Raw genomic sequence first — 26,442 nt, 5'->3', positions numbered from 1 at the left:
GGCACACCTCTTGCTTTCAGGAGCTTGCGGCCTAGTGGGAGGGGCAAAAGACTGTGCAATGCAGGCACTAGGTACCCCAGGAGTACCGTGAGGCAACAGACTCCCTGATGGCCCAGGGTCACTTCCCACCACACTGTCGTTTGTGCTAGAAAAGGGTTACAAGTTGAACGATGAGGATATGCCTTCCAGAGGGAGGGTAAACCTGTGCGAAATGTTTGAAATCGAGAAAGAATGGAGAGTTGCAGAACTGTTGACTGCTCTGAGCTGCACAGGCCTGAAGCATGAAGGCTGGAAGGGTTGGGGGTGTGAGCAGATCTAACCTGAAGGCTTATAAGCCATGGCTATAGGTAGAATCTTATTCTACCGATGAGAAGGACGCACTCAATGGGCTTCAGGACAAGACAGTGCTATCATGATGTTGATGGCTTAAGAGGTTTGCTGAACAGCAGAGTATATATGCATGGGGGAAATACCTGGAAAAAAAAAGAGCAATGCCATTCATAAGAATTTTATAAGGATAGGATTTAAGATAGGATGATGCCGGTAAAAGAAGTCAGCGTGAGACATAAAAGTGGCAGAACCTAGCAGTCCGGAACCTGGGGAGGAAGGACAAGGGGAGATGATGACGAAGAGAGTTACTGCGAAAAGGGATTAGGATGGTATGACATGAATGGAAGGGGAATGAGCTCATAATTTAACTGAAAGCCCTGACACACACATTCAAGTTAGCATGTGAAAAGTACCTTCTTCCCATTTATCTGGTGGGGTCAGGAGGGAGGAAAGGATATATGGCTGAGGAAGGGATCCGAAGAAAGATAAGGATGAAAGGAATAGATAAGCAGAGTGGTGTATTGCACAAGAATAACCAGGTTAAACGGGGGGGGGGGGGAAACGGGGGAGCATGGGGGAGGGGAAGCCATGGGGGAGGGGGAAACAGCGGCGCATGACTTCACAGAGCTACATAGAAAGAGCTATGGGTAAGGATGGGTACCCGAAGAAGCTCGTAGAGTGATCAAACAGATTACAAAGAACCTGCTGAACTCTTCAAAACAGCATTTGTAAAGCATGATATGCAGACATGCATACATACATTATGGAAAGACAAGCAAGCAATAGGAATCAGAAACTAGAGGGTGGTTGATCCATAGTGGGAGGGGTAGGTAGCAATCAATAAGGGTCAAGTTCATACATGTTTTTTCCCTACAAGTCTCTTCCTGAGCTGTGATGGATAAGGTAACTGGATCTCAGGAAGAAAAAATATACTCCTACTGGCCTGGGGAGTCAAAACCTGGAATATGAGCACTGGAGTGTTTAAAAAAAAAAAAGAGAGAGTTCACAGAAAGTGACACCAAGTTAAGCATGTAAAAGCTACTTAAATCCCCGTCTGGGCTACATACAAGGTAGAAATTGCAAGGCAACCACACCCAAGGATTGGACTTGATTTGGAGAAAGTTGGTAAGGGGGTGGGTAGTAGGGTATGGATCTAGGAGTGAAAGGTGAATATGATCAAAATACTTTTGCATGCAAGGAGGGGTTTATTGGCGGGTTGGGGGGGGAAGAAATGATGTAATTACATTATATTAGCAAAAAGAAAAGAAAAAGGGCCTTTAAAAAAAAAGTGAATACATTTCTATTTGAAAGCAAAGATTATCAACACCCTCCATGCAGAGAAAGCACCCATCAAAGGCAAGGACATATGGTCATGCTGAAAGTACTGAGCCTGATCTACTGCTAGAAACACCTGGGAAACGCAGAGAGAGGCAATAAAACAGCTGTTACGGAAAGTGTCTAACAGCCAAGGCCTGCAGTCTGCAAGAGGAAGGAGACACATGAACTGAGCCCTATGGTATGGCTTAAAATAGAAAATAAATAAATAAACTTCTAAGTACATAAGGACTAACATATAAAAAGAAGGAAACAGATTGGTTTTCTTAAACAGGAAATCCTAAACAAAATCTGAAGAAAAAAAAGAACACCTTAAAAATGATGGCTGTGTCTAGTAACTGAGAGAGAACTTTTGTTAAGGCCAGCATATTTTTAAACTGCGTTTATTTCTCTATATGCTAGTGTGTTGTCTTGGCTAGCTTGCATTGAGGCAGCATGGTTCCCTGGCAGGGAATCCTGGACTGGGGAAGGATGGAGAAAGCAAATGGAGCAAAGCCATGGCTGCTCCCCGGTTCTGACTACAGATGCCACGCGGGTGACCGTTTGCTTCCTCGTGCCCATAAGGGCGAGTCTTCTTCATGAAGACGAACTATCACCTGGAAGTGTGAGGTAAAGGATCCTTCTCCTTGAGCTGACTTAACTTAAACAAAATAACCCCCAGCAGTCACACCTAAGAGGCCCGCCTCCCAGGTAATTCTGACTTTTGCCAAGTTGAAATTCATCACTACCCATCTCAGTGGGCAATTGCTTTCGCAGAGGGCTGTTCGAGGCTCAGAGAGGAAAGTGAAGCCTGGTGGTGGCACAGCTGCATATCCACACAAGGGACTGCTTCATGCCATGGAGAAAAACCAACCTGAAATGGATGGTGTATCTACGGGCAAAGGATAAAATGATAAAGGATTCTACAATAACGAGAAACACCATGAACAAGGAAGGGGAGTAGTCATCCAAATGAAAATAAAGCATACGGACTATGTGCTGGCACCAGGTTATGAAAGTTGCTTTTATCGGGGCCCTTCATTTCATCGTGGGGACTGGGAAAGCGACCTTGTAAGGAAAAGCCTGCGTTTAGCCTCCTTATTTTGTACTCTGACCCATTTATCCGTGTGCCACACTAAGACTGCCTGGCTCTTCCAGTTTTGCTGCTTTTATAATTATTCTGGCCATTTTTTGTGTTTTCACATACATTTGAGAGAACCAGGACATCAGTTTCCACACCAGAGCCCTGTTGGGATAACGCTACGAAATCACCGAATCTGCAGGTTAAGCATGGGACTCCTCTCCTTTGTCTGTTTTAGAATTTATCCCTGCAGAAGAATGGGGGCTCTTTCATACTGTTACAATTGCATTGCTCAAGATAAGCCAAGCAAGAGGAGTAAGAACGGTGACTGTATTAGTCATCATACCCTTCCTGTGACAAATATACCCACATCAAACAACTTATTAAGGAACAAAGGTTTACTTTGGCCTCAGGGGTTTCAATCCATTGTCTCTTGCGTATATTGTTTGGGGACTGAGCTGGCACAGTACGTCATGACAGCAGCATGTGGTAGAAGAGCCTGTTCCGAAGGCAGCCAAGGAGAGGCGGCAGGGAAGGTGAAGGGAGCCCGGGAAGGAGGGAAGAGGAGGGGAGGAGAAGAGAAGGAAGAGTAAAGGAAAGGGGGTTAGGGTCCCAGCATTCTCAAAGGCACCCCTACGACCTGAGTCCCTCTACAAATCCGTCCCTCAGTTACCCCAGGCCCCGAGATGATGCTTTGAACACCTTACCCTTGGAGGGCCATTCAAGATGCAAAGTATAGCACAGTGTTTGCAAAATCCACTGTGAAAAGGCAACATTTGAATTAAGACCTGATTATATGTTCCCAGATATGGGGGGGAGTGGTGTCCAGAATATATAATGAGAATATAATGAGAGGAGGAAAGAGAGAGGGGCGTCAGAGACAGAGGCAGAAGCTGGTTAAAGCTGGACCACAACAACGAATAAAAACACTATTCCATGTGCTCTGGAAGTCACTGGAGGCAGGGTGCTCTAGCAAGGGAATAAAATGATACATGCTTTGAAAACAAAATCGGGCTCTTCTATGAAGAAAGAATTGAATATTTAGAAAGAGCTGTGAGAAGGCCCAGGGGTGGCCTTGTTGAGAGCTGATGCTAGTTTTAACGGAGGTGACAGGTGGTAGTGTCAACCAAACAAGTAAGTGATACATACCTCCTAATGTGTGATTTGGGGGATGATTCTGGCAGAAGCAGGTGCCGACACAGATAGGGTTCATTGGACCAAACTATGGGCGGCGGGTGAGAAATGGAGTATGCCAGGACTGCCCTAACCACGAGTTTGTGGAGCTCATCACTAGGCACGTGCATACAGAATATCGTTTATTCTAATGGCTACAATATTTACAATATTTATGCAATTTATGTCCCAGGTATCATGGGGCTACACGTTACTTCCTTTGTCATTTGGTAACACACTAGAACACATTTCCATTTTCTCAAATTTATTTGTTGGTTTTCTCTGTATTTTATATTTTGTTTTATTTTTGTAGACTATTAAATGCAGTGTCTATAATTTCTTTCCTTTGGGAATGAAAATCAAAAAAAAAATTCCCAAGGTTTTCTTTACTCTGAAGTAAAGCCATTAATATTTTATAAGAAGACATTTAGCCTTCTAGCAAGGGATACTAAATTTTCTCACATTTCGTTGATCATATCCATGAAAGAAAGAACTGTGCTCGTGTCTTCTAGTATAACTCGTTCTACGGATAGCTGTAAACCTTATGGTTTGCACACTATTAGTGAGCAGCCTAACGTGCAAGGGCACTTGGAAGTCATCTCCGCACTATCTTTGTGATAGGGACATTACAGCGCCCCAGTTACTTCCTGTATTGCTCTGATAAAATAACCTACAAAGGCAGCTTAAGAAATAGAGGGTTTGTTTTCGCTCACAGTCTGACTGTGCTGTGTGTGAGCTAGTGAGTCCATCATGAACTGGAAGGCCTAGCAGGGGGAGCAGCTGCGGCTGAGGTGGCTAGAGGATGAAGGAGCTGGCCACACTCCCTCACAGTCAGCAAGTAGAGAGCGATGAATGCTTGCTCCAAGCTGGCTTCCACTGTTCCCCTTTTATTCCGTCCAGGACCCCTGCATTCACGGTGGTGGTGGTGGTGGTGGTGGTGGTGGTGGTGGTGGTGGTGGTGGTGGTAATGGTGGTAGGGTGTCTCCTCTCCTGAGTTGGCCTCTTTGACAGCTTCCTCGCGGGCATTCCCAGAGATGCATCTCCTAGGTGGCTCTAAACCTAGGCAAGCGGATGGTGAAGAGCAAGCGCCTCTGCATGCAATCAGTGCTATTTTGCTTTACATTCCTTCAGCTGATAGGAATTTAGCTGCAGGGACTCCAGCTTTGCGTAGACGCATCCAGGAGAGCTTCCTGTGTCCTTTAGACTCAAGGGTGTAAGCTAGATGTCAACTGACTGCCTCTCTGCCACCTGCTTGCCAGGGCTCCACTGCTTACTGTTTTTTCTGTAACTTTCTCAGTTTTTATAATACCATTTAACCGTACTGGGCTTTGTTTGCAATTAATTTCTGTCATGCTTTGTAATTTACATGATTTAATTAAAATCTGCTTGCTTTCCCTGACCTATTATTATATTATATTCAGTAGCAGCCTGAATAAGTGCAATAAAAGTATTTGGGGTACTAAAAAAGAAAGTATTTACATCTGTTCTTCTTTGCCATAATTTTCCATTTCATGTTTTAACCTAAGTCCCCTAAATCGTATGGCTCTCTTATAATGTCATCTTTACTGTTTCTACAAGGGAAAGTAATCACTTTGGGATGGTTTTGCAAAACAATTTATTCAAAACAATTGCCACTGTTTGCAAGAAGCCACTGGATGCACTACACACACATGGCCCTTGCTCGGCAGCAGAGGGTGAGTGTGTGGACCGAGGGAGTGAGACTAGAAACTGGAATCACTCCCCAGGCCTCTACCTCAAGGAATTATGGGAGAAAGAATGTGTTGCACACTCCATGCAGGCTCTCCGTCAGGATAGCCTGGGGGAAAGCGAAGCCAGTGTGAGACTACTGTTCCCTTTGTGTTTCTAACAATGCAGTATACGTACCCAGCACATAGCGGATGATAATTAAAAATTCTGGGATGAGTGACAGAATAAACAAATGACTACCGGCTGCTGGAACTGACAGCAAAACCCTCTAGAGACAGCTCTTCCTTCCCGTTGTGTCTCTGAATGGGGAGGAGGAGATCCTGCTGGTGTTGGGTGGGTGCAATGAGAAAGGCCAGGATTGGGGAAGTCATGACTCTAGCTTATGAGCCAGCAATGCAACTTGAAGTCTAAGTGCAAGGGGAGGGTCTCCACGCGAGTCTGAGCCTCCGTGGACCTGGGGCTTGCCTCATGACACATCTGAGTCTGCAGGGATGGTGGCTGTTGACTGAAGAGGGAAGGGGCAGGAAGGCGCAGCCAAGGGACACAGGTCCCACCTCTTTACACTTCCGCAGTATTTCATACGGAGCTTCATCTACACAACAAGCGTAACAAACGCCAGTTGAATTTAATACATATTTTACTTGGCTAATTAATAATTCATCGATTTGAACTTCTTCAGAATTGAGCAGACAGCACTCTGTTGCTGAGTTCTAGCACCTCGCTTCTACATCTGGAGAGGGGAACGGGATAAATTATACCCTCATCTGATATTAATAACTTCAATATCAGTTATTTATGGTGACTGCTTGTCATCCGTCTATCATCGTTTTTGCTTAAGTACACACTTTTAACACCCTGGCAAATAATTCCTAGAAATGCCTCTACACTTTTCTCTGCATAAAACTTCCAAACTGTCTACATCCTTTAGACACGAGCCTGCCTTGAAATAAAACATTTATGTTACTTGGGAATTGGGGTTGGTTGAATCACATTGTATTAACAGTGCTTGTTAATGAGGCCCAGTCATGTAATTAAAATAGACCACTGTTTTCTAACAATCCCTTCTGTCAACTGCAGAGGAATTCTTTTCACTTGTAAACATTCCATCTTGTTACATAATTTCTGGTATTTATAATAATTAGCAATATATATACATATATATGTATATATATATATGTGTGTGTGTGTGTGTGTGTGCACATATAAATTCTCTTGGACAGCATTTTAATTCTGACTTCGGAAAAGTGTTATTCCTCACATTAAACCTTGGAAATAAAATTTCCTGCTATGCCTTGGCACTGTTTATATGTATATATAAGCCTCCCCCTAGACATATATAATATTTATATACATGCATATATGCATATAGTTGATATTTTGATTTTATATTTTTAAAAGAATCTCTAGTTTTATTTTTGTCTTTCCTTTCGCATCTTTCTAGATGATTTGTTTGTTAAGAACAACTTGAGATAGTAGTAAGAGTTCATAGTGAGTTGTTGAGATGAAAATGTTAATATACTACCTGTCAATACTAAATCTGCCTCCTTAAAATCCAAGGCTCAGGAATCTCTATCAAGTCCACCCCCCAAGACAACCACACAGCCAACCTTCAAAAATATTTTCTCAACATAAGGAGTTATGGTAAGTATATATTATTTGTATAAGGACTCCTTATGGCATTTCTGTATGTGATACAACAAATCTGGATTGTATTCACCTACTCATCACCCTTTTCATGCATTTATTACTTATGCATTAATTTATATATGAAATAATAACAATTAAAGAAAAAGAGGCTACAAGGGGGATTGAGTCAGGTATGGAAGAAGCTGGAGGAAAGAGAAAGATATGAAAGCTGTGATGAAAGTTTTATTTTTTAAAATTGAAAAGAAGAAAAATAATTTGGATGAGAGTAAGAAGAAATTACAGGCATGAGCCATCATGCGTGTCCAGCCTGAGTTTTACACCAAAATCAATTTTCTCTATATTGTACTATATGTGTCACTTTTATTTATTAACAAATATATTAATATCCTAGGAAATGTGTTCTTGTTTTATCAAATACTCATATGTAATATATAGAAGGCTATGGATTTTATAAACGCTTATCTCTGCTCGTTGTATCAGCGTTGCATTCTGGGATTAATGCTTTTTATTTAAAGATTTCTTTCTCATATTCTTTATTTTGATCATTTTCTTCCTCTCCCCCACCACCTCTTTATCCACCCAACTTCAGGTTCTCTCTCTCTCTCTCTCTCTCTCTCTCTCTCTCTCTCTCTCTTCCTGTCTCTCTCTCAACAAAAACAATTCAAAAAAGTCAAACCAAACAAGCAAACAAAAACCATCAAGACAAAAAAATAACAAACCAAACTAAATGAAAAAAAGGTGCCCCTCCCCCTCCCCCCACAGACATGGGATCTATACTTGGTCTTGGTCAACTACTCCTGAGCACAGTGCCTGCCATTAGTATGGCTGATAGACCCAGCGGCACTCCAATGGAGAAAACTGACTTCCATTTCCCCGGCAGGTACAAATGGTCAGGGGAAGGACTCTGTGTCTTCTCAGTGCTGGGATTTTGTCTGTTTTGAACTGTGCAGGTCTTGCGCCTACCATCACAGTCTCTGTGAGATCAGGTTATGTCAGTCCTGCTGTGCCCGGAAGTCATTGTTTCTTTGAAATCACCCACCACCTCTGGCTCTTACAATGGCTCTGTCTCCTCTTTTCCACAGATCTCTGAGTCTTGAGGGGAGGGTTTGATGAAGACTTCTCATTTAGGGCAAGTTCTCCGGAGTCTCTCACTCTCTGCATCGTCCAGCTTCGGGTCTCTGCTAATTACCATCCACTTAAAGAGAGGCTTCTCTGATGAGGACTGATCGAGTAGGACTGCCTCCTAAACAAAATGTTTAATATTTTGATTTCCTTGTCGGTGCTCTGACTGACAAGAAAAGCACATAATTTACCATTTCTTCAAGGAGAGCAAAATCTCTTTTTTTCTATTTAAAGAAAGTCATTAATTCACAATAATTAGAAAATATGTGAATTATCACAGGCATATTAAAATCCTTGAACAGATTAAGAAATACTTGCATAAGTCGAACATTCCTTAAGTATATCCTGTGTCTGGTCAGTGTGTAACCGCATCAAGGGAAAGCTCAGTTGAGTGAGCACAAGAGAAAGTAGGATGAGGACATGCAGCTCCGACCAAAGCTACCCACCCCAGCTGCCTCAGGAACGATGCCTTAAAAGTGCTGTCAGTGTCTAAAGGCCACGGACAACCAGGAAAGGGATGCTTGCAAGAGACTGCTTTTGAGGGCCCGTGTGTCAGATGCGTGTGTGTGAGTGATGAAGTCCTTGCTGCAGACTTTGAGCCGTACCCTGGTGCTCATGGGCTCAGGGTCCTACCTGATTCTAACACAGCAGGGGACAGGTAGGTTTCTTTGACTTTCCTTGGGGAACAGAACACATGCCAGTCCTTTCTGACTGGAGAGTTTCCAGTTGTTCTGAGAAATGTAGGCTAGCAGGATGCTGTTCCAGAGCCCTCAGCAACACAGAGCACCCTAGTCTTGTGGCCTCTTCCTTCCCCATCTTTCCCACCCAAGGAGAGCTGCCGTATCACCCTGAGGGTCTCCTCTACAGTGGTGACTTATCTTCCTCCTGAACTGACAAACCTTGTTCCTGGGTGTCTCTTCTCCCTCGAGCTTTATGTTGGAAAGATAAGCACATGAGATATACAGTATCGGACTATGCTTTTATCTAATTACTCAGTTCCTTATTCATCTACATGGAAGATTTCTTAAACTGCTCTTTGGGAATCAAAGCAATAAAGACACAGAGATCAAAAGAGAGAAAATGTCATTTATGCTTTCCTAAAAGATGTTGTTTTAATTGTTCCTGATGAAAGATCAAGTAACTACAAAATATATTTTCTTAATAATAAAGGTTTCTGTCAGTTTCCCCTCAAGTAGAATGAGGCTGAGCTAATAGTGGCAAGGCCCCTCTTTGGTCAGTGTGTCTGAGAAATAAACACAACGCAGAGGAGCTGGCATCTCTTTTAGTCTGAAAACTCCTGCGATGGAGTTTCTAATCTCTCAGCCCTGCTTTGTGGGCAGGAGGGGCTATGTGGGAAGAGGAGGGCTGGGCACCAAAGGACAGGACCACCTTCAGGAGCATGTTGCCTTTACCCCCTTTCTGTTAATATGACACCACCAGTGGCCTCTCAAACACAGGTGCTGCCCAAAGTACTGCTGGGTTTCGGGAGGCCTCCCTCCAGCCACAGTCACTCAGGCTAGTCATGCTCATTTGGAAGACACCGAAATGACCCTGCTCACCTTGTCATTGCTCTCACTTGGGAAGGGAGGAGCAGTATACCCCTGGGGACTCAGCACGAAGCCTGTGATTGGTGCGATGCAAGGCTTACGACTAGCAAGTAGTATTTAAGCCTGTCACATGCAAGGCTATAGAGAGTCTATTTCGAGAACTTGTGGGGTTAGTCCAAGAGGCCTGTCCAATATACCCTATCATTCATGTTGTAACTAAGCACCATGGAGGGTCTCCTAAATCATCCTCTATTGCTTACTTGCAGTCTTCGTCATGCCTAAAATCAGATAAGATGGTTGTACAAAAAGCACAAGTCCCAGGGCTTTTAACCTAGCAGCAGCACAGAGGGTCTCTGAGAGCTGGCAAAGATTTGAAGCACCTGGGAGCTTTAACGCAAGCTGCTATCGCTCAAAATTCAAAGCAACAGCTTTTGACATATGTACCTCCAGCTATAGGTCTCTGGTTTTGAAAGATTAGAGAAATGAGTCTTGAGTTCTCAGGGTCTGGAACTATTAGAGAATGATTTTGAAAGTCTAGAGCTTGCTCTGACCTGAGCACCTAGATGGACATCAGGCTTCTACAGACCACAGCCATAAGCCTCACTTTCTCAGAGCCCAGGGCTGCAGATTTCTGGGTTCGCAAGTCCAGGCTGCCAGATTCTGGAGATGAAGAACTCAGAGCTACCAACAGGAAGGGAGCTGTGATTTGCCTATGCGTGATTTCTAATTGAATAGAGCAAAATCTTCCCCGGCCAACTACTGATGACAATCTGATGTGCTTAGATGACAAATGGACACAATATTCTTTTGAGGGCGAGAGTGTTGGCCAGGAAAGGCTTACAGTGAAAAGATTGAAGTCAGATTATGGTATGGAGGCAATGGAGTGAGAATATTTGAGAGACCCAGCATTGAGCATCCGTGAAACCTTAGGAGGAGCAAACAGGAGGCCGGGGAAGGGGAATGGGCAGAACAGTGGGATATTTTCCAGGAGCTTATAAACTGGGGAATGATGGTGAAAGTCGGAGCCACATGACCCAGGCGCCACTTCTATTTGCCAGGAAACTGGTCCTTATGGTGATAAAAGGGACATTCACAACTAACCAACAAGGGTATATCCTGAATTTTTTTTTAAATGAGCATTACATTAGGAAGATATCTAAAAGTGTTTGAGGGGCCTTCAAGCCACAGACAACGTCCCCAAGTTAAGCCTCTGTCCATGCAATCGGCAGCTAAGTACGCAAGGCCCGTTGCCTCTACTGATGGTGGAGCCGTTCATGTCAGGAAATAATGTGAGCAAATAACCAGCCTGGTGTTCAAGAACACTCCAGTCTCACCCAGAAAAAACAAAACAAAGCATACTGGCATAACCAGATTCAAAACACTCCCTCGATTTCTATTGTATCTCACTTATATTCTGTGAGGGTCTGGGTTATCTCTGCGTGCTGGACATTCATTGGAAGTGAACTAACATTCTTCAACTCACAATTAAGCCGTGTCCTGATTAAAAAAAAAAAAAAAAAAAAAAACCACTGGATATTAACTCCGCACTCAGTAAGCCCGGCCTACCAAACATCCTAGTTTAGGAGCACCGTACACTTCAGTGTGAGGTCTCAGCTCTTTGCCCTTGTGGCTGTGGGACTAATTGGGAGCTGACACTACTGCACTTAGAGAGGGGATCATACCACATATATCTAAGATACAACAGCAAAATATAAAGAGTTGTTTCAACTGAACACATATCAATTTCTCATCATTACGAAACACGTGAGTGCACGTGTGGCATGTATCTTTGCCCACACATAATTCCTCTAGACCAGATTTCCATTTGTGAGTAGTATTTATAAGAGATTCCCTTTCTTCACGTTCAAGGCCCAGTCCGAAGACCATTTTAAGATGCAATGATGGTCCATCAGACCTCCTGAGGCATGGCTTATTTCTTGTTTTAATTTGAAATTATAATCCTTCAGAATCACAATTCAAATCAGAGGGTCATATATGAGAGTTCCCGCCCACCCCCACCCCCCACTGAATCTGAAATTCAGCTGCTTTCTGAGTAGTTACTGGAACACAAAGTTTCTCTTCAGCCTTTCCACTCCATCAGTGCACATAAATTGTTTACTATATTCTTAGGTACTGATGCTATTCAGACTTTAATTCTCCTCACTATGATTGTTGCTGTTTATTACTTATTGGAAAGTGTCAGACAATGGCGCTCTGGTGGCATTTAAAATCATGAAATTATGCAGGCGATGAATGTAACAGAACAGACGTTATCTAGGAACTTATTTGAACAATCCCACTTTCAGGCCAAGAATGAGAAAGAAGCATCTAATTTACACTGCCCAAATACAACCAGGGAGCAGAAGCGTTTAGAGACCCCGGGATCGATCCCATGACAGTGGCATTGTAACAGTTGACAGGGAACGCTAATGGCAAGAAACAAAGCAAACAAGCACACAGAAGCCCTTGCACAAATGTCATATGGGTGGAGCAGGACAGATGACCACAGGAGGTAATGGTGGCGATGACTGCAGACCTCAAAGAGCTGTTTCGGGGGAGGGCAGTGAGGGAGACGATCCCTCAGTGGAGGTGCTTTGAGAGAACGTGAGGAAAGACGCCAAGCCAAGGGGCAGCAGTGCTGGCGATGGTGTGGGCAAAGGAGAACCTTTGCTCACCGCTTCAGTCATTATGGAAATCGGTACGCTGGTTTTCAAAAGGTAAAAACACAACTATCATGGGACCCATCTGTATCTCCCCTGGGCATATACCCAAAGGACTCCATGCCCTACTACAAAAATTACTTGCTTATCTACATTCATTGGTGTTCGCTGCACAATAGCCAAGAAATAAAACCAGCCTAGCTGTCCATCAATGGGTGAGTGAATAATGAAAATGCTGTGAGCATATGCAATGGAATTTTGTTGAGCTATACATAAAATTGAAAATTGAAGGCCAACAGAGGGAGCCAAAAAAAAAAAAAAAAAAAAAAAAAAAAAAAAAAAGAAAGAAAGAAAGAAAAAGAGAAAGAAAGAAAAAGAAAAGGTACAGTGAATGAGATCTCAGACTCAGAAAGACAATGCCACATGTTCTCTGTCCTGTATGGATGCTGGCTTCAACTCTTTAGATCTGTATGTTTGTTTAACCAGGAGTTCCGATAGAAAGCCAGGAAAACAGGAAAAGGTAATGGGTGGTGAATGCCTTAAGACAGTGGAGTTAAGCATACTGGGGCTGGGCATAGAAGATAAAAGGGATTAATCTGATTTGGGGGTTTGGGGTAAAAAGAAGACAAGGTGGTGTTCATCAAAATGAAGATCATGTGAAAAAAAAGTCATAGGGAAACCTACTATTTGCAAGCCAATTAAAATATAAACTAAAAAATAAGAACCAGAAGAGCTATCTTGTTTGATTGGATAGTACTGCTTCTATAAGCCACAAATTGTGGCTTATTACTATTAAAACAGTCCCCCCCGATATTAGATATGTTGTTTTCTATGAGGGTTTTATTTTCAGTCAAGGGGTCCCCGGAGGTCCTTAAAACTGCATGTTCTTGTCATTCTTCTGGGTTGTCCACCAGAATGAGATGATAAGGCTATTGCTAAAGAGACCACACACCTCAGTTATAAGATGTCAGAACTGTGGTGCAAACCTTCCTTTCTCATTAGCTTGCATAGTGCTGAAAAGTGCTGTGGAAGACTCCGGGATGAAAAGGTATCAGAGGTCTGACCTAGCAGTGAGTACTGTGGACTGCAGATCCAACCCAGGCAAGATGTGCACACTGCTAAACTAGTGCTTCAACCATTAAAGCAGCAACTAGCAGCTCTCTTACTGGAATTGAGGGATACTCCGCAGGCAGGAATTCAGGTCTGGTGCTGTGAGCCCAGTAAAACCCATGCCTGTGGGTGTCATGAGCCCTAGGGGGAGCAGAACACCATCAGATAAATGTGCATGCCATCAAACTATAATTGCTACCATTAGCTTAATAGAGAAGCTGTCCCTTTACAGTGACTGGTCATAATAGAGAGGCTCATGGTTGCCCAATGTGCTGAGAAGAAAGGACAACTGAGTGTTCAGCCCTAAGCAGGACATGCATGCCATCGAGTCTAGGCTCAGGAGAATCACAGGAGGAGGGGCAAAGGAACTCAAGAGCCAGAAGAAAGGGAGAAGGGTAGGGGGATGTTATTTTCCAGGCATGACACAGGCATCCATTCAATCATGAACTCACAGCGGCTACACGTTCATGCAGTGGCAAGTCACAATACTGTATCTGTCCACAGCCAATGATGGACGGGGGTAAGGCTAAGGGGAAATGTCTCTCCCTGATATGCCACTAATAGACCCCGGGGGCAAAGGAAGTTATTCATTGCAGAAATCCCACACTGAGGAGACCATCAAGCTCCACAGAATAGTTCCATAGCGGTGGTCATAAGATGGTACTGTGTAACGAGTACGGTTTTTCTGCCTGCCGCCTGGTCTCGTCCCACCGTCGCGCCAGCCCCAAATAATACACAGAGACTCTGTATTTGATATTATGCTGTTGGCCAGTTACTTGTTTCTTATAGGCTAGCTCTGTCTTAAGTATTAACCCATTTCTTTCTCCCGACTCTCCATCTTGACCCCTCCTACCTACTTCGTCTTTCCTCCTCGTCTCCTAGTCCCGCCTATCTTGCTCTCCTATTGGCCAACAGTGCTTTATTCATTAACCAGTATGAGAAACATATACAGAATGACATCTCCCATCAGCCCTGGTTAAATCTAGTGGGTCACAGGGCAGGCGTTGGTGGTACAAGCCTTTAATTCCAGCACACGGGAGGCAGAGGTAGGCTGATCTCTGAGTTTGAGGCCAGCCTTGTCTACAGAGCTAGTTCCAGGACAGGCTCCAAAGCTACACAGAGAAACTCCGTCTCGGGGTGGGGTGGGGAACTAGTGGGTCACTAAACAAAAGACAAATGAAAATTGCAAAGGGACCTGTAGGGTGGAGGAAGTGTCAGCATGGTTAGGGGTAGTTAGGAGAGGGTGGACTGTCAGAGTACACAGAATGCCCTGGAGTTGTCAAAGAATCCTCCATTTTCATTTTAGTTGCTGTCATAAAATACTGTGACAAAACGCAACATAAATGAAAAAGCAGCTTATTTGGCTCGCAACCCAACTTATTTTCTATCATTTTTAGGGAAGCCAAGGCAAGAACGCAAGTAGCTGGTCCCATCACATTTGCAGTCAAGAGCTAAGGCAGCATATGGCTTTGCTTGTTTGATTACTCTCAGCTAGCCCTTCTCCTTTCTTATGCTGTTCAGTACCCCTGCCTAGGGAATGATGCCGCCCACAGTAGACCGGGCCATCCTATATCAACTAACAATCAAGACATCCCCCTACACACATGCCCATAGTCCAACCCTATTTAGACAATTCCTCAATAAGAATTTCTTTCCAGGTGACTGTAAGTTGTGTCAAGTTGACAATTAGAACTAACCAGCACAGAGAACCAATTTAATTAATGAAGATATAGCACAAAGCCTAGTGAGATGGCCAGGGAGCAGTCCAGGCCCACACAGCAGTCAAAGGAGAAGAGTGAGCCTATATTGGCCACATCTCTTGTGTTTGAGTAGAGGCACATGTGCCTGAGTAATATGGAGGAAGGTACTCTGGGGTTTTATGCAATTATGGTCTGTCCTGTTGGCCTTAACATGTGGCCTTCATCTCCTGTTTTTGGTGTAAGCAGAGTCAAACAACATATTGACCAACAAAAAAAATGGAAATGCATTTTGCTGTTCCAACAGCAACTTCCTTAATCTCAGTTAATTATTCTAAAAGAAATCCCAAAGGAAATCATGAAGCATGAATGCTCCTAGAATTTGTCAATTGAGAGTCTGGATGGGAATTTAACTAATGAGTCCATTTAACCTGATTCGAGTGAGCAAGGCCTCTCAGTGCATGCAAAATTTCAGTTAGATCTTGTTAAGCTGGACTGTGGTGAGAGCAGGCGCCCAGCATCCCCAGGCAAATGTGGAGGAGACTATCATATATACATGTTATGAGTCTCATGACACGGCTGGAAAACCGGATGAAGGGTGAGCACAAGCTCTCAGAATATGTGAAGACTCGCCTCAATCAAAATAGCAACTGAGATCATGTATCTGTAGAGTTACAAACGTGCAGCAACTGTACAGAAAAAATGGCTGAAAGACAAGACCTTCTGAGGGACATACGCGTCACAGCAGAGAAGTTTTAATAAGGTAATATCATCCACTCATCCCCTGCTACAATCTACAACGAGTACCAATCTCAGAAATTGCCATGGCTTGGATGTGGTTTGTCCCTATCTGAGCTTACTGTCCAGTGTAAAGGCCCTGAAGGTGGTGGGGCCTTTAAGAGGTGGGACCTTCTTGGCAGTGACTGGGGCAGGGCCCCCTTGAGAAGGGACCATGCAAGTCTTGTGGGGGAGTAGTTCCCAACAGCAATCTGTCATAACCCAGCAAGCCCAGGGGCCCTCCGCTCTCCTACTGATTCTCTCAACACAAGGTCCTCTGCCCATCACTCTCTGTTCCAGTCCCATGAACAACCCCCTCCCCCCCCACACACACATGACTTCATGTGTCATGTTGTGATCTAGCCAGGGATTCTTGTCAGATTCTTGAACTACACCATTTTTTCTTATTTTCATAACTGATCTATCACCAGGCCATTCTGTTATAGCCACAGGGAGTGGGGTAAGGTAATAATTACAGAGCAGTATTAATTGATATTATAGAACAATATTAATAAATAGCAACAAAAATAGTAATTAAAATTATGTATGTCTCAATTCAAACATGTATTATGGCCCAAACACTGTTCTAGGTACTTTGTTTATAATCAGTCAGTTTATATCATGCTTACAAAAGCTTTTTGAGGCCTGATCTATTATAATCACTTTATAGATGGTGCATCAGAAACATGGAGGAATTAATAATTTTCCAGAGGCCACACAGATGCTGAGTAAAAGTAACAAGATTTGACTAGGGTTCTCTAGCTCCAGAGGCTAGGCTTTTAATGATTGCATTCCACGGAGTCTAGATGGATGGCAACAGAAATCACAGTGGGCTTGTTTTGGAGGCACAATCTGAGAGGCTTGTTTTGGAGGCATAATATGAATAATACAAATGGGAAAAAATGTGAAATCGCTGGAGATAGTTGATAATTGGGGGAGATCAATGTTTTAAATATTCAAATTCAATTACTGTATTCACTCATCCAAAAAAGTCTATCTATTCCTTACCAGGCTTTATTCTGGATCACACAACAAGGCAGTCTGGAAAAAGCAAAACCATTTGTTCTCTAGAGGCTTAGAATCTTGTCAGGGAGAAAGCAACAGAGAAATAAGCCACCAGGCAATAAACTTCTATAGGGAAAAGGACATCGGAATGAGATGTTTGAATGCAGGTGGAGGGATCAGGAACCCCCTCCTGGATCAAAGCTGGATTGGGGAGAAACCCGAAGGCCCTTTATGAGAGTGGCTGGGGTCGCAAAGCCTTGACCCACCCCCAACAGGGCACTCTGTCATACTTGTGAGCGCGCGGGGAAGCCCATGATGTCATCAGATGTGAGGGAAGGTGGTACAAAAAAGAGGTCAGGGTTGGGGTATGGGAAGGGTGAACTATCAGGGAATGTTACCTTTAACTCTGAGTGAACTGGAGAAAGGGACAGGGTCTGATCCACATTTAGTGGATTCAGCATCCAGGCTGCTGTGCTTAGAAAGGATCTCCAGCTCCTCCATGGGAGAAGAGTGAGTAAACACTTGAAGGAAAGAAGACACCACTGGTCTTGCCTGGATATATCCAGTGTAAAATCAGCATGGACACTGAAGACTGAGATTGTGTTTTCATCACTCCCAAGGCAAAGGCTAATGAACACAGAGTTCTGGAAGCCAGGAGGAAATCTCACCGAGCAATGGGCATGCCAGAAAAGCCTGTGTGATCAGTTTCCTGCTCCACTGTCCAGGACTCCACTTTTTGCTGTCTGTGAACAGCCAGAGGGCTCCATCACCTACAACCCCATGTGCCACCCCCAACCAGATGATAGCCCTTGGTTGCACAGAAGGTGCAGTAGGTCACTACATGCAGGAAATATGGTGCCAGTAATTGAAGCTACAAAGATGACGAACAGAGACAAGAGTCTGGCAGCACACACAGGGTAGTAACCTCAGCATCCGCAATCCAGAGTAGCTCACAGACTGGCAAAGACTGGGTACCAGGTGTGGGACAGTTCCAGGAGGCTCTGGCAGCCAAGCTTCCAGGGATGTTAGCAACAGAAAATTTAGCCTTGACCTGTGTGATGGGGACAGACTTAGAGTGGTGGAATTTGCCTACTGGTCAGCACTATACAGAGCTGAGGAAAGAGAGAGAGAGAGAGAGAGAGAGAGAGAGAGAGAGAGAGAGAGAGAGAGAAGGGACTGCAAGTTCAAAGCTTTTCTGGGCTGTCCACTGAGTCCAAAGACAGATCGCGGAACTTAGTGATTCTGTCTCAGTGTAGAACAGGTAGAATAAGGAATGGGAGTGTGCGCTTCAGCGGAAGGGCAGTTGTCTAGCACGTATCAAGCCCCCATCCAGTTCCCACTTACTGAAAAACAAACATGGTGTGCATTGTTTTAACTTAATGAAAACGCTTGTGTCCTTGGAAAATGGGTATAGGTTTCATCACCGAATTTCCACAGATCCACACGATATGCTCATTGCCCATCCCGGCCCAATCTATCAGGTCAGCCTGAGAAGTGTTCTTTACAAATACACCACAGACAGACTCGCTGAACACGAACTCATGATACACTCTGATTTAGACTATCCAAGCAGTATAAGGCACTAGGAATGTTACAGATTCCTGGAACCCAAGTTTCACTTACATGCTAACGCTACTATTCTATGAATGAATTGAAATGCTATGTAGGCTGGATTGATTTTTTTTTTTCGTTTTTGGGTGAGACAATATATTTTTATTCATTATGTAAACCTCTTTGAGTCAGGTTTCTGTTACTTGAGGCCAAAGACATCTTAATTGTATGGTTTTCTTTTGTCAACGAATTCTATGTACTGTGTATATTTAAGGCTTACACGATATTAGAGCATACAGTAGATAATGAGAAGGGTCAGCACTGTAAAATTAGCATAGCCATCATCTCATGGTTACCCTTCATGGCAGGAACAACCACAGCCTGTTCGTAAAGTGCAGATACCAAATGCAAACTTCCTAATGCCAGCTCCTGTGTTGTACATTAGCTCTCCGCCCACACTGTCCTATTTCTGTCCATTACTCTCCATCGCCATCAATTTGTTTGTTTTTCTTTCAGAATATTTGATTGCTGTTATTTTTTTAATTGCTTTCGAAGGACTAGATCCCCATGTTAGGTTTCCATATGCTCTTTTGGCTGTTCCCCCCATTCCATCTCTGCCTTAACTCCTTTTCTCGGTATTCTTTTCCCCAGTATTCTCCCTTCTGGTCTGTTCTATTGTCCTTTCCCACACCCTCCCCTACTATCCTAAAAGCTTGCTTATTTCATGCAGCCACATAGGCCCTTTCCAACTTTCCTGGCCTTTTCCCATATTTATCCCCATCTTCACCTTCAGTTTGTTTTCCACCTCTGTATACTTGATTTCCAGAAACGTCCCACATATAAGGAAGCTTATGCAGGTCCTTCCTGTGCCTGGCTTGTCTCACTTAGCAAAACATCCTCCAGCCTCATCCACCCCATGGGAAATGTGCATACACATGTGTATGAATACATGATAGTTACCATATAAATTTACACGCACCAAAGCTTTTCAAATCAATTCACTCATGAACGCATACTGAGGTTTCTTGTTACAATATGCTTTAATATTCCAAGGGTTTTTCTTAGTAATCATAATGCAGGACAGACTCATGAAACTTCCCCACGAAGTTTCCAGACACATGGAATATCTCACTGGGTCCCATGCTTAAATGTTTTAGTCAGAAGCAACATTTTGAAGGTGTTAGTTTTCAGTAACATTCACTTTAACTATAATATAAATGAAATTGATTTTATTTATTAGCATTTGATGACTTTTGGGGAAGAAATTGTTGTCAGGTTTATATGCTCATGAATAAAACTATTAGTTTTAGAGAATGGTTTGTTTATTCTCTGAAGTCTGATTTTAGTGACAACTCTTTTAAGAAGCAGTGATACAGGATGGCTAATCTATACCTGGATGCCCTTTCACATGATCTTAAGAGATAATCCCTCAAAGAAAAATGTTTTCTAAGTGTAGTACTGAAGACAAGCTAGAGCCAGCTCTACATGGTCTACCTGTATCATCCCACCTCTATTCTACTCTTAATAAGCTATTTTCTATGCCTTTCACAGTTTGCCATGAAACATGAAGGCAACTATGAAAACAAGAAGAAATCCTATTCCTCAAGAGGCTAAGGTAGAAAAATCCTGAATTTATGTCTCATATAGCTATGGAAGGAAGACTTACCCCCAAAACAAGACAACAAAACCCACAAAAGGCAAGTGCAAACAGGAGGCTGTGTTTATTTAAAAGACTCATGAGCACAGTCAACAAAGAATGTTTGCATTCACTGCCTACCACCCTCAACAAGGCACCCAGTCCTGTCACGGGCTTCCCCTTTAAGAATAACAGTTATCAGCCAGGCAGTGGTGACACAGGCCTTTAATCTCATTTGGGAGGCAGAGACACGCATATCTCTGCAAGTTCAAGGCTAGCCTGGTCTACAGAGTGAGTTTCAGGACAGCCAAAGCTGTTACATAGAGAAACCCTGTCTCAATACCCACCTCTAAGAATAGCAGTTATCATTTCACCATTGCTTGTAAGTTACACTAGAAGTTTCTAAACAAATGGGGGGGGGTTCTGCTCATGGAATCACACAAATGTCTCATGAGTATGGAGGAAATTATGCTTTCTTATAGATTTCCCTGAAGATGCTGTAGTTAATATAGACACACGCCTTTAATTTGTTGTGGCCACCAAGGACAAGATGATCCTTACAGTTCTGTTTGTTATTTTATTGCCTGACAACAAATTTCACTTTCTATATTTTGCCTCGGAATAAAAATACATAATTGATTAACTATGGCCAATCTGTTGGAAAATTGGCTAAGGAAAATGAAGGACTATTCAATCACTATGGACGCCTTATTGGCTAATCAAATTTATATTCTTCCTAGCAGACACTCTCCTTCCCATTATCCTCTCCTTCCCTGGCAAATAAACCCATTACTGGTTTATCTGTTCTTCTTCTGGAAACCTAAGGGGTACTGAAAAAGTTATCCCCACCCTAGCTCAAGGGATGAGGTCTAATGAGAGAGGTCAACTAAACTGTCACCAGCCCTTTGGCCAAAATGGATTCATCTTTCAGAGTGAAGCTAATCAAGACTAGACAGGAGACAGACTCTTCATTAATTGGACCACTTATTCTAGAGGCTCTTCTTTTTCCAAGGAGATGAGAGATTCTCTCCCTGTTTCTTTGATTTCTGCTCATTTCTATTTCATGCAAGGTGGGGGTGGGCAGAAAGCGTGATGTCTGTTACTTCCTGTGCTCATCTGACAGGAGAAGTTTGTTTGAAGGTAAACTGACACTTAAGAAAGACACCGGCTCTACCTGCTCCAAGCGTCTCCACTTTCCTCTGCCTACTTATAATGGACAAAATCGTTTCTTTAAGGTTAAAGTCAGCGTGGAGTGAGATTCTATAGACGAGCTCACTCAGCAGCTTATAAATGAGGATTCCATGTGCTTCACAGGCACAAGTAAAAAATTTAAATCAGGCCTCTTTAATTTTTCTTCAGAGTTCTTGTCTGTTAGGACTGCCACAGTATCAAGCTCCGTCTCTGATGTTCAACTTCGAGATCAAAGGAAAAATTGCATAAAAATCTGAAAGTAAACAGAGACAATCCTTCCAGCCTTTAGAAGTCATAAATGCCAGGACTTTAATCTTCCAGGGGAGCACAGAGTGTAGTTTTATCTTCAATTTCCACCAAGACTCAGTGAGTCTTTCATTTATAAATTATCTATGGCCTCAAAGCCCGCCCTTGATGCTTCATCCCTGAGATGCTACTGGCCTGTTCCTCGATTCCCATGCTCAGCAAAATTTCCAAAACCAGCTGCAACACTGACAGGTTGTTTCTCTATCTTACTGGGATGGCTCTCACCACCGTGGCCTCCATTTTGACAAATGCGGTGAACACACCTGTGTCTTCCTCTTGGAGTCTTCCCAGGTCACTGGTTAGCCATCATACTGCTGCATGCTGGCTCTTTCTCTACCTGACCTCAGGGTGTGGCTGTGTCCCCTCTGCCCCTCCATGAACCTGCTCCCCAGCAGTCCCCTGGCAGACACCTACTCAGCATGCCCTCCTTCCCTACCTACCATCTCTACGCTTACAATTTCCAGTTCCCAGCCTCTGGCCAGTTCTTTACACTTTAGATAGATGCCTATCTAAAAATTTCACTAGATGCCCCTGCCCATGGCATTTATTATTTAAGATCCACTACATGAGGCCATGACCCGATTCCCTCGAACCCTTCAGGGGCCTCCCCCAACTGATATGACACCAGAATGTGCCTGCTGATTGAAGCATCTTTGACTTTTCTGCATCTTTTTTGGCGTCCCCTCAAAATATATCCTCAAGTTGGTGACTCGTCACCTGTCTGGTGCTTCCCAGCAGGGCTCCCTCACTGCAAAAACTTCTCACTTCTCTGTTTTCTGAGTCATTCTTTCCAAGGTTTGGTTCTTAATCCACACAGAAGGCAGAATGGTTTCTTTAAAATGTTCATAGGTCTGAAAGAATGGCTTAGCCATAAAGAGAGTGTACTATCCCCACAAAGGACTTTATACCAGCCCCCAGAATCTATGTTGGGAGGCTCACAATTACCTGTAACTCCAGGTCCAGGCGATCTGACTCCCTCTTCTAGCCACTTTGTGCTCTGCACACACACACACACACACACACACACACACACACACACACACACCACACACACCACTTAAAAAAAAACAAACCTTTTCAATGCCTGCCGAAGAACCATCAGTGGCTTTCCTTGGTCCCTGGACTAATATCCATATTACTTGTTGTTAAAGCAGCTTCTGCCAGCATTTCTGGCACCTTCGTCCTTCTCCATTCATTATGTTCCGATTATTCTAGAGTTTTCTTTTATCCATCACTTTCCATTTACCTGCTTTGCTTTCTGCTCAGCTCATCATCTTTACATGCCTGGGTCCAATATATCAAGGGAGTGTCACTTCAAATGCTGTCTCAGTTACTGTTCTGCCACTTTCAAAGAGACCGCATGGCCAAGGCAACTCATAAACCGAAGCATTTAACTGGGAGCTTGCTTACAGTTCCAGAGAGTTAGCCCAAGTCGTCATGGCAGTGAGCATGGCAGCAGGGGCAGATGTGGCCCTGTCGGAGTAGCTGAGAGCTGCTTCCTGATCCCCAGGCCAAGGGAGGCACAGGGCCACCCCACCCAGCGACACACTTCCTGCAACAAAGCCACGTGTACTGCGACAAGACGGCACCGGCTAATGCCTTTGATCTTTTCAAACACTTGCACTCCCTGGTGACCAAGCATTGGAATACGCGAGCCTATGGGACTATGCTTACCCAGACGACCACACTCGTCATGTTTCTGCGGGCGCCTTTCTTGATCCTTCCATCTACAGGGGCCAGTCCTGTGCCTTCAGTCAACCCTCTCGGTGGCCTGACTGTCTGGTTTTCCTTCAGCACAGTTCCTAGCTCCGTCGAAAACCATGTTTTGTGCTTGACTGTTTGTGGTCTCTTGGTTCACTCACCACCTGGCTGCTAGTAATGTACTCACCACACTGAAAAAGGAAATCCGGGGGGACTCACACTCTGTCTGGATCTGCCCAGGAGCTGCCTCTCTGGTTTTTCTAACACATCCACAATGAGAAACTGCATCAAGAGTGATGCTCCAATCTGAGGTCACCATGGGTTCTTTCCTGTGTGCCCCTGGCTCCCCTTTCTGTCCTCACTGACAACTGTCCTCTGCTGCAGCCACACAGAATCCCTTTCCGGTCACATGTGTGTGCTTCACCTTTCTTGACTCGGTGCTGTTCCGCAGCTCTGTTTTCCATGAGTCACCATCAGCTGACCCTTCAAAATTGCCCGCGCACTTCTTTATTAAATTAGTCAGTCACATCACTATTCCTAGCACAAGCCCCCACAAAGTTATATACTTATAATCACGTCTCCCAATTAGAATCATTAAAGACTTCATATTCCTCTTTAAACCAGCAGCAGACGGCAGGCAGGTATTCAGTTCATTAAATGTTCCGAGCTGGATCAACTTGACCCACTGCCATATGAAAATATAAATAGAACAGCAACTACTTTCCCTCTAATGAATAAAGTTTAAGAAACAAATAGTAAGTTTTATATTATAAAATAGCTATATTATCAACATCATAGAACGCTATTTAGATTGTGACTTTTGTTCATGTTCCTATTCTTAAAAATCATATAGACTGGAAGCCTGGAAGAGGTAATAACTTTTGCAACATTGTAAGCCATTAAGCTGAACATTTAGAAATCAAATACAGTAGCCTTAGAGAACCAAGACCAGCTAGACTCCTATGCAGCAGCACACAGGGTCATTGGAACCCGTCTCCATGAGAAGAGCCATGTGATCTGTCACTCCAAGTGCTACCCAGACACTGGTCTTCAGGAGTGACCAGATTGGAAGGATGAGTCAGTCACCTTGGGCCTCAGACACACCCCAGTCTCAGAATTTTCTCCTGAGCGGCCTTAGTTTTCCTACCTGAGCAGAGGTGATAGTATTACTGGTTTCCTCAACTGAAGGCACTCTGCTCAGAAGTCCTCATTAAGGCTGGGTGGTGTCAGCACACACCTTTAATCCCAGCACTGGGGAGGTGGAGGCAGGTGGATTTCTGTGAGTTTGAAACAAACCTGGTCTACAAAAGCAAGTTCCGGGACAGGTTCCAAAGCTACACAGGGAAACCCTATCTGGAAAAACTGAAGAAGAAGAAGACAGAGGAGGAGGAGAAGTTGTCCTCATTATCCCCAATAAGTCACAGTCCTTCAAACCCAACACACTCAGACTGGAAACTTGTCCAAATGCCACCTCCTACCTTGGGCATGCAGATCAGCAGATGTCCTGTTGTCTGAGACCGTTTAGCAGAGCTGCTGTCTGGCTGCACCTCTGCAGAAAGTGCAAGCTGGAATGGCTGGAGAGGAGAGAACAGGGGCATGTTAAGACAAAAGCCCACCTCAAGGGGTATTTCCATTACAAATTCATCCCACACTGTTAAATTAAGACAGCCATTTAGATGCATCACCATATACTGTATAGGCTGTTCTCAGTATGCATGAACTGGGTTAGTTGGATTCATGTACACGCTAAAGATTATTTAACAGCCACATTCAGTGAAATCTCCATGAGTCCATTTAGGGTGGAAGGGTCATTTTTAGATAAAACATCAATATATGTCTATTTTAATGTCTCTCTGGGCTAACCCAAATGAATGTTTAGAATCAGAAAAAAAAAACTACTTCAAAATAATAAAACTATAGTTTGCATGAATGAATTCATTGACCACTTAGCATGGGCATCCAGTTGAGCTGTATGGCCATGGTATGCAGTTTGGAAGATTACAGTACACAAGTTGCAGGTTTAAAGTAGTCATATACCCAAAATACAAGAGAAACAGCCACTCCCACCATATACTATCCCTGTGGTATAAAACCACACGCCTAACAAATAGGGCACTTGTTGGGTTTCTAGTTTTTCTGATTAGGTAATATTTATTTAAAAAAACAAACAAACAAAAAACAAAACTGGGACCATGAAGCTTAGGTCAAGACTTATCGTTTAAAATGGCAATGTTCCCTGGCTCTGCCTACCTTTCCTTTGACCATTACGCGAACATAAGTTGGCTGCACATCAACGTCAATTAGCGAAGTATCCATGTACCTTCAAAATTAAGCATACCACATCTAGTAATTGTCAAAACAAACAAACAAACAAACAAAAAAAACCCAAACATTCAGCCCAAAGAAGTAAAACATGGAAGCACGTGCACAAGACCACTTACCACTTCAGATGAAGAAAGTTTTAAATGTCCACACCAAAAAGCCCCTAAAATGCTGGCCTTAAATTATCCATACTCCATAGGAAATTCAACATATCAGCAACTTCATTTTTAGACATACGAGTACACTTGGCATTGATTGCCCCTAGCCCAAAAATATCTGAGGCCTGAAATACCAGAGGTTTGCAAAACAGAAATGGTTTGTCATATTCGCCCATGAATATTTCATTCTAAGCCCCTAGGAATCCAGCAGCCAGGAATGCTGCGTCCACCACACTGGGAGCCACCGGCCACCGCCGCTGCTGTGTGGATGCCTCTGTGCCCCACAGCTGTTCCACGGGCACGGGCGCACTGGCCCAGCACCGCCGGGGTGGCAGCTTCGTCCCTGGAAGGTACAAGAGGCTGAACAAAAGAGCCTCCCAGGGACCACAGACACCCAAGCCCAGGCT

The 26,442-nt window shown here is 43.7% G+C and overlaps 1 protein-coding gene across 1 annotated transcript in view; it reads right to left on the bottom strand.

The window, feature by feature from the left end:
* Window positions 1-26,442, bottom strand: part of Dnaaf11 (dynein axonemal assembly factor 11) — an 88,093-nt gene that overhangs the window by 11,492 nt on the left and 50,159 nt on the right. Inside the window, exons 9-10 of the mRNA XM_051202488.1 lie at window positions 25,806-25,875; window positions 25,034-25,129 (exon numbers count right to left, since the gene is read on the bottom strand). Of these exons, the coding sequence (XP_051058445.1) occupies window positions 25,034-25,129; window positions 25,806-25,875 (166 nt within the window). The remainder of the gene's footprint in view (window positions 1-25,033; window positions 25,130-25,805; window positions 25,876-26,442) is intronic.

The sequence above is a fragment of the Phodopus roborovskii genome, unplaced genomic scaffold, assembly GCF_943737965.1.
Source record: "Phodopus roborovskii unplaced genomic scaffold, PHOROB, whole genome shotgun sequence".
NCBI lineage: Eukaryota > Metazoa > Chordata > Mammalia > Rodentia > Cricetidae > Phodopus > Phodopus roborovskii.
Note: the sequence above shows the minus strand (reverse complement) of the source record. Positions and strands in the feature narration are given on the sequence as shown.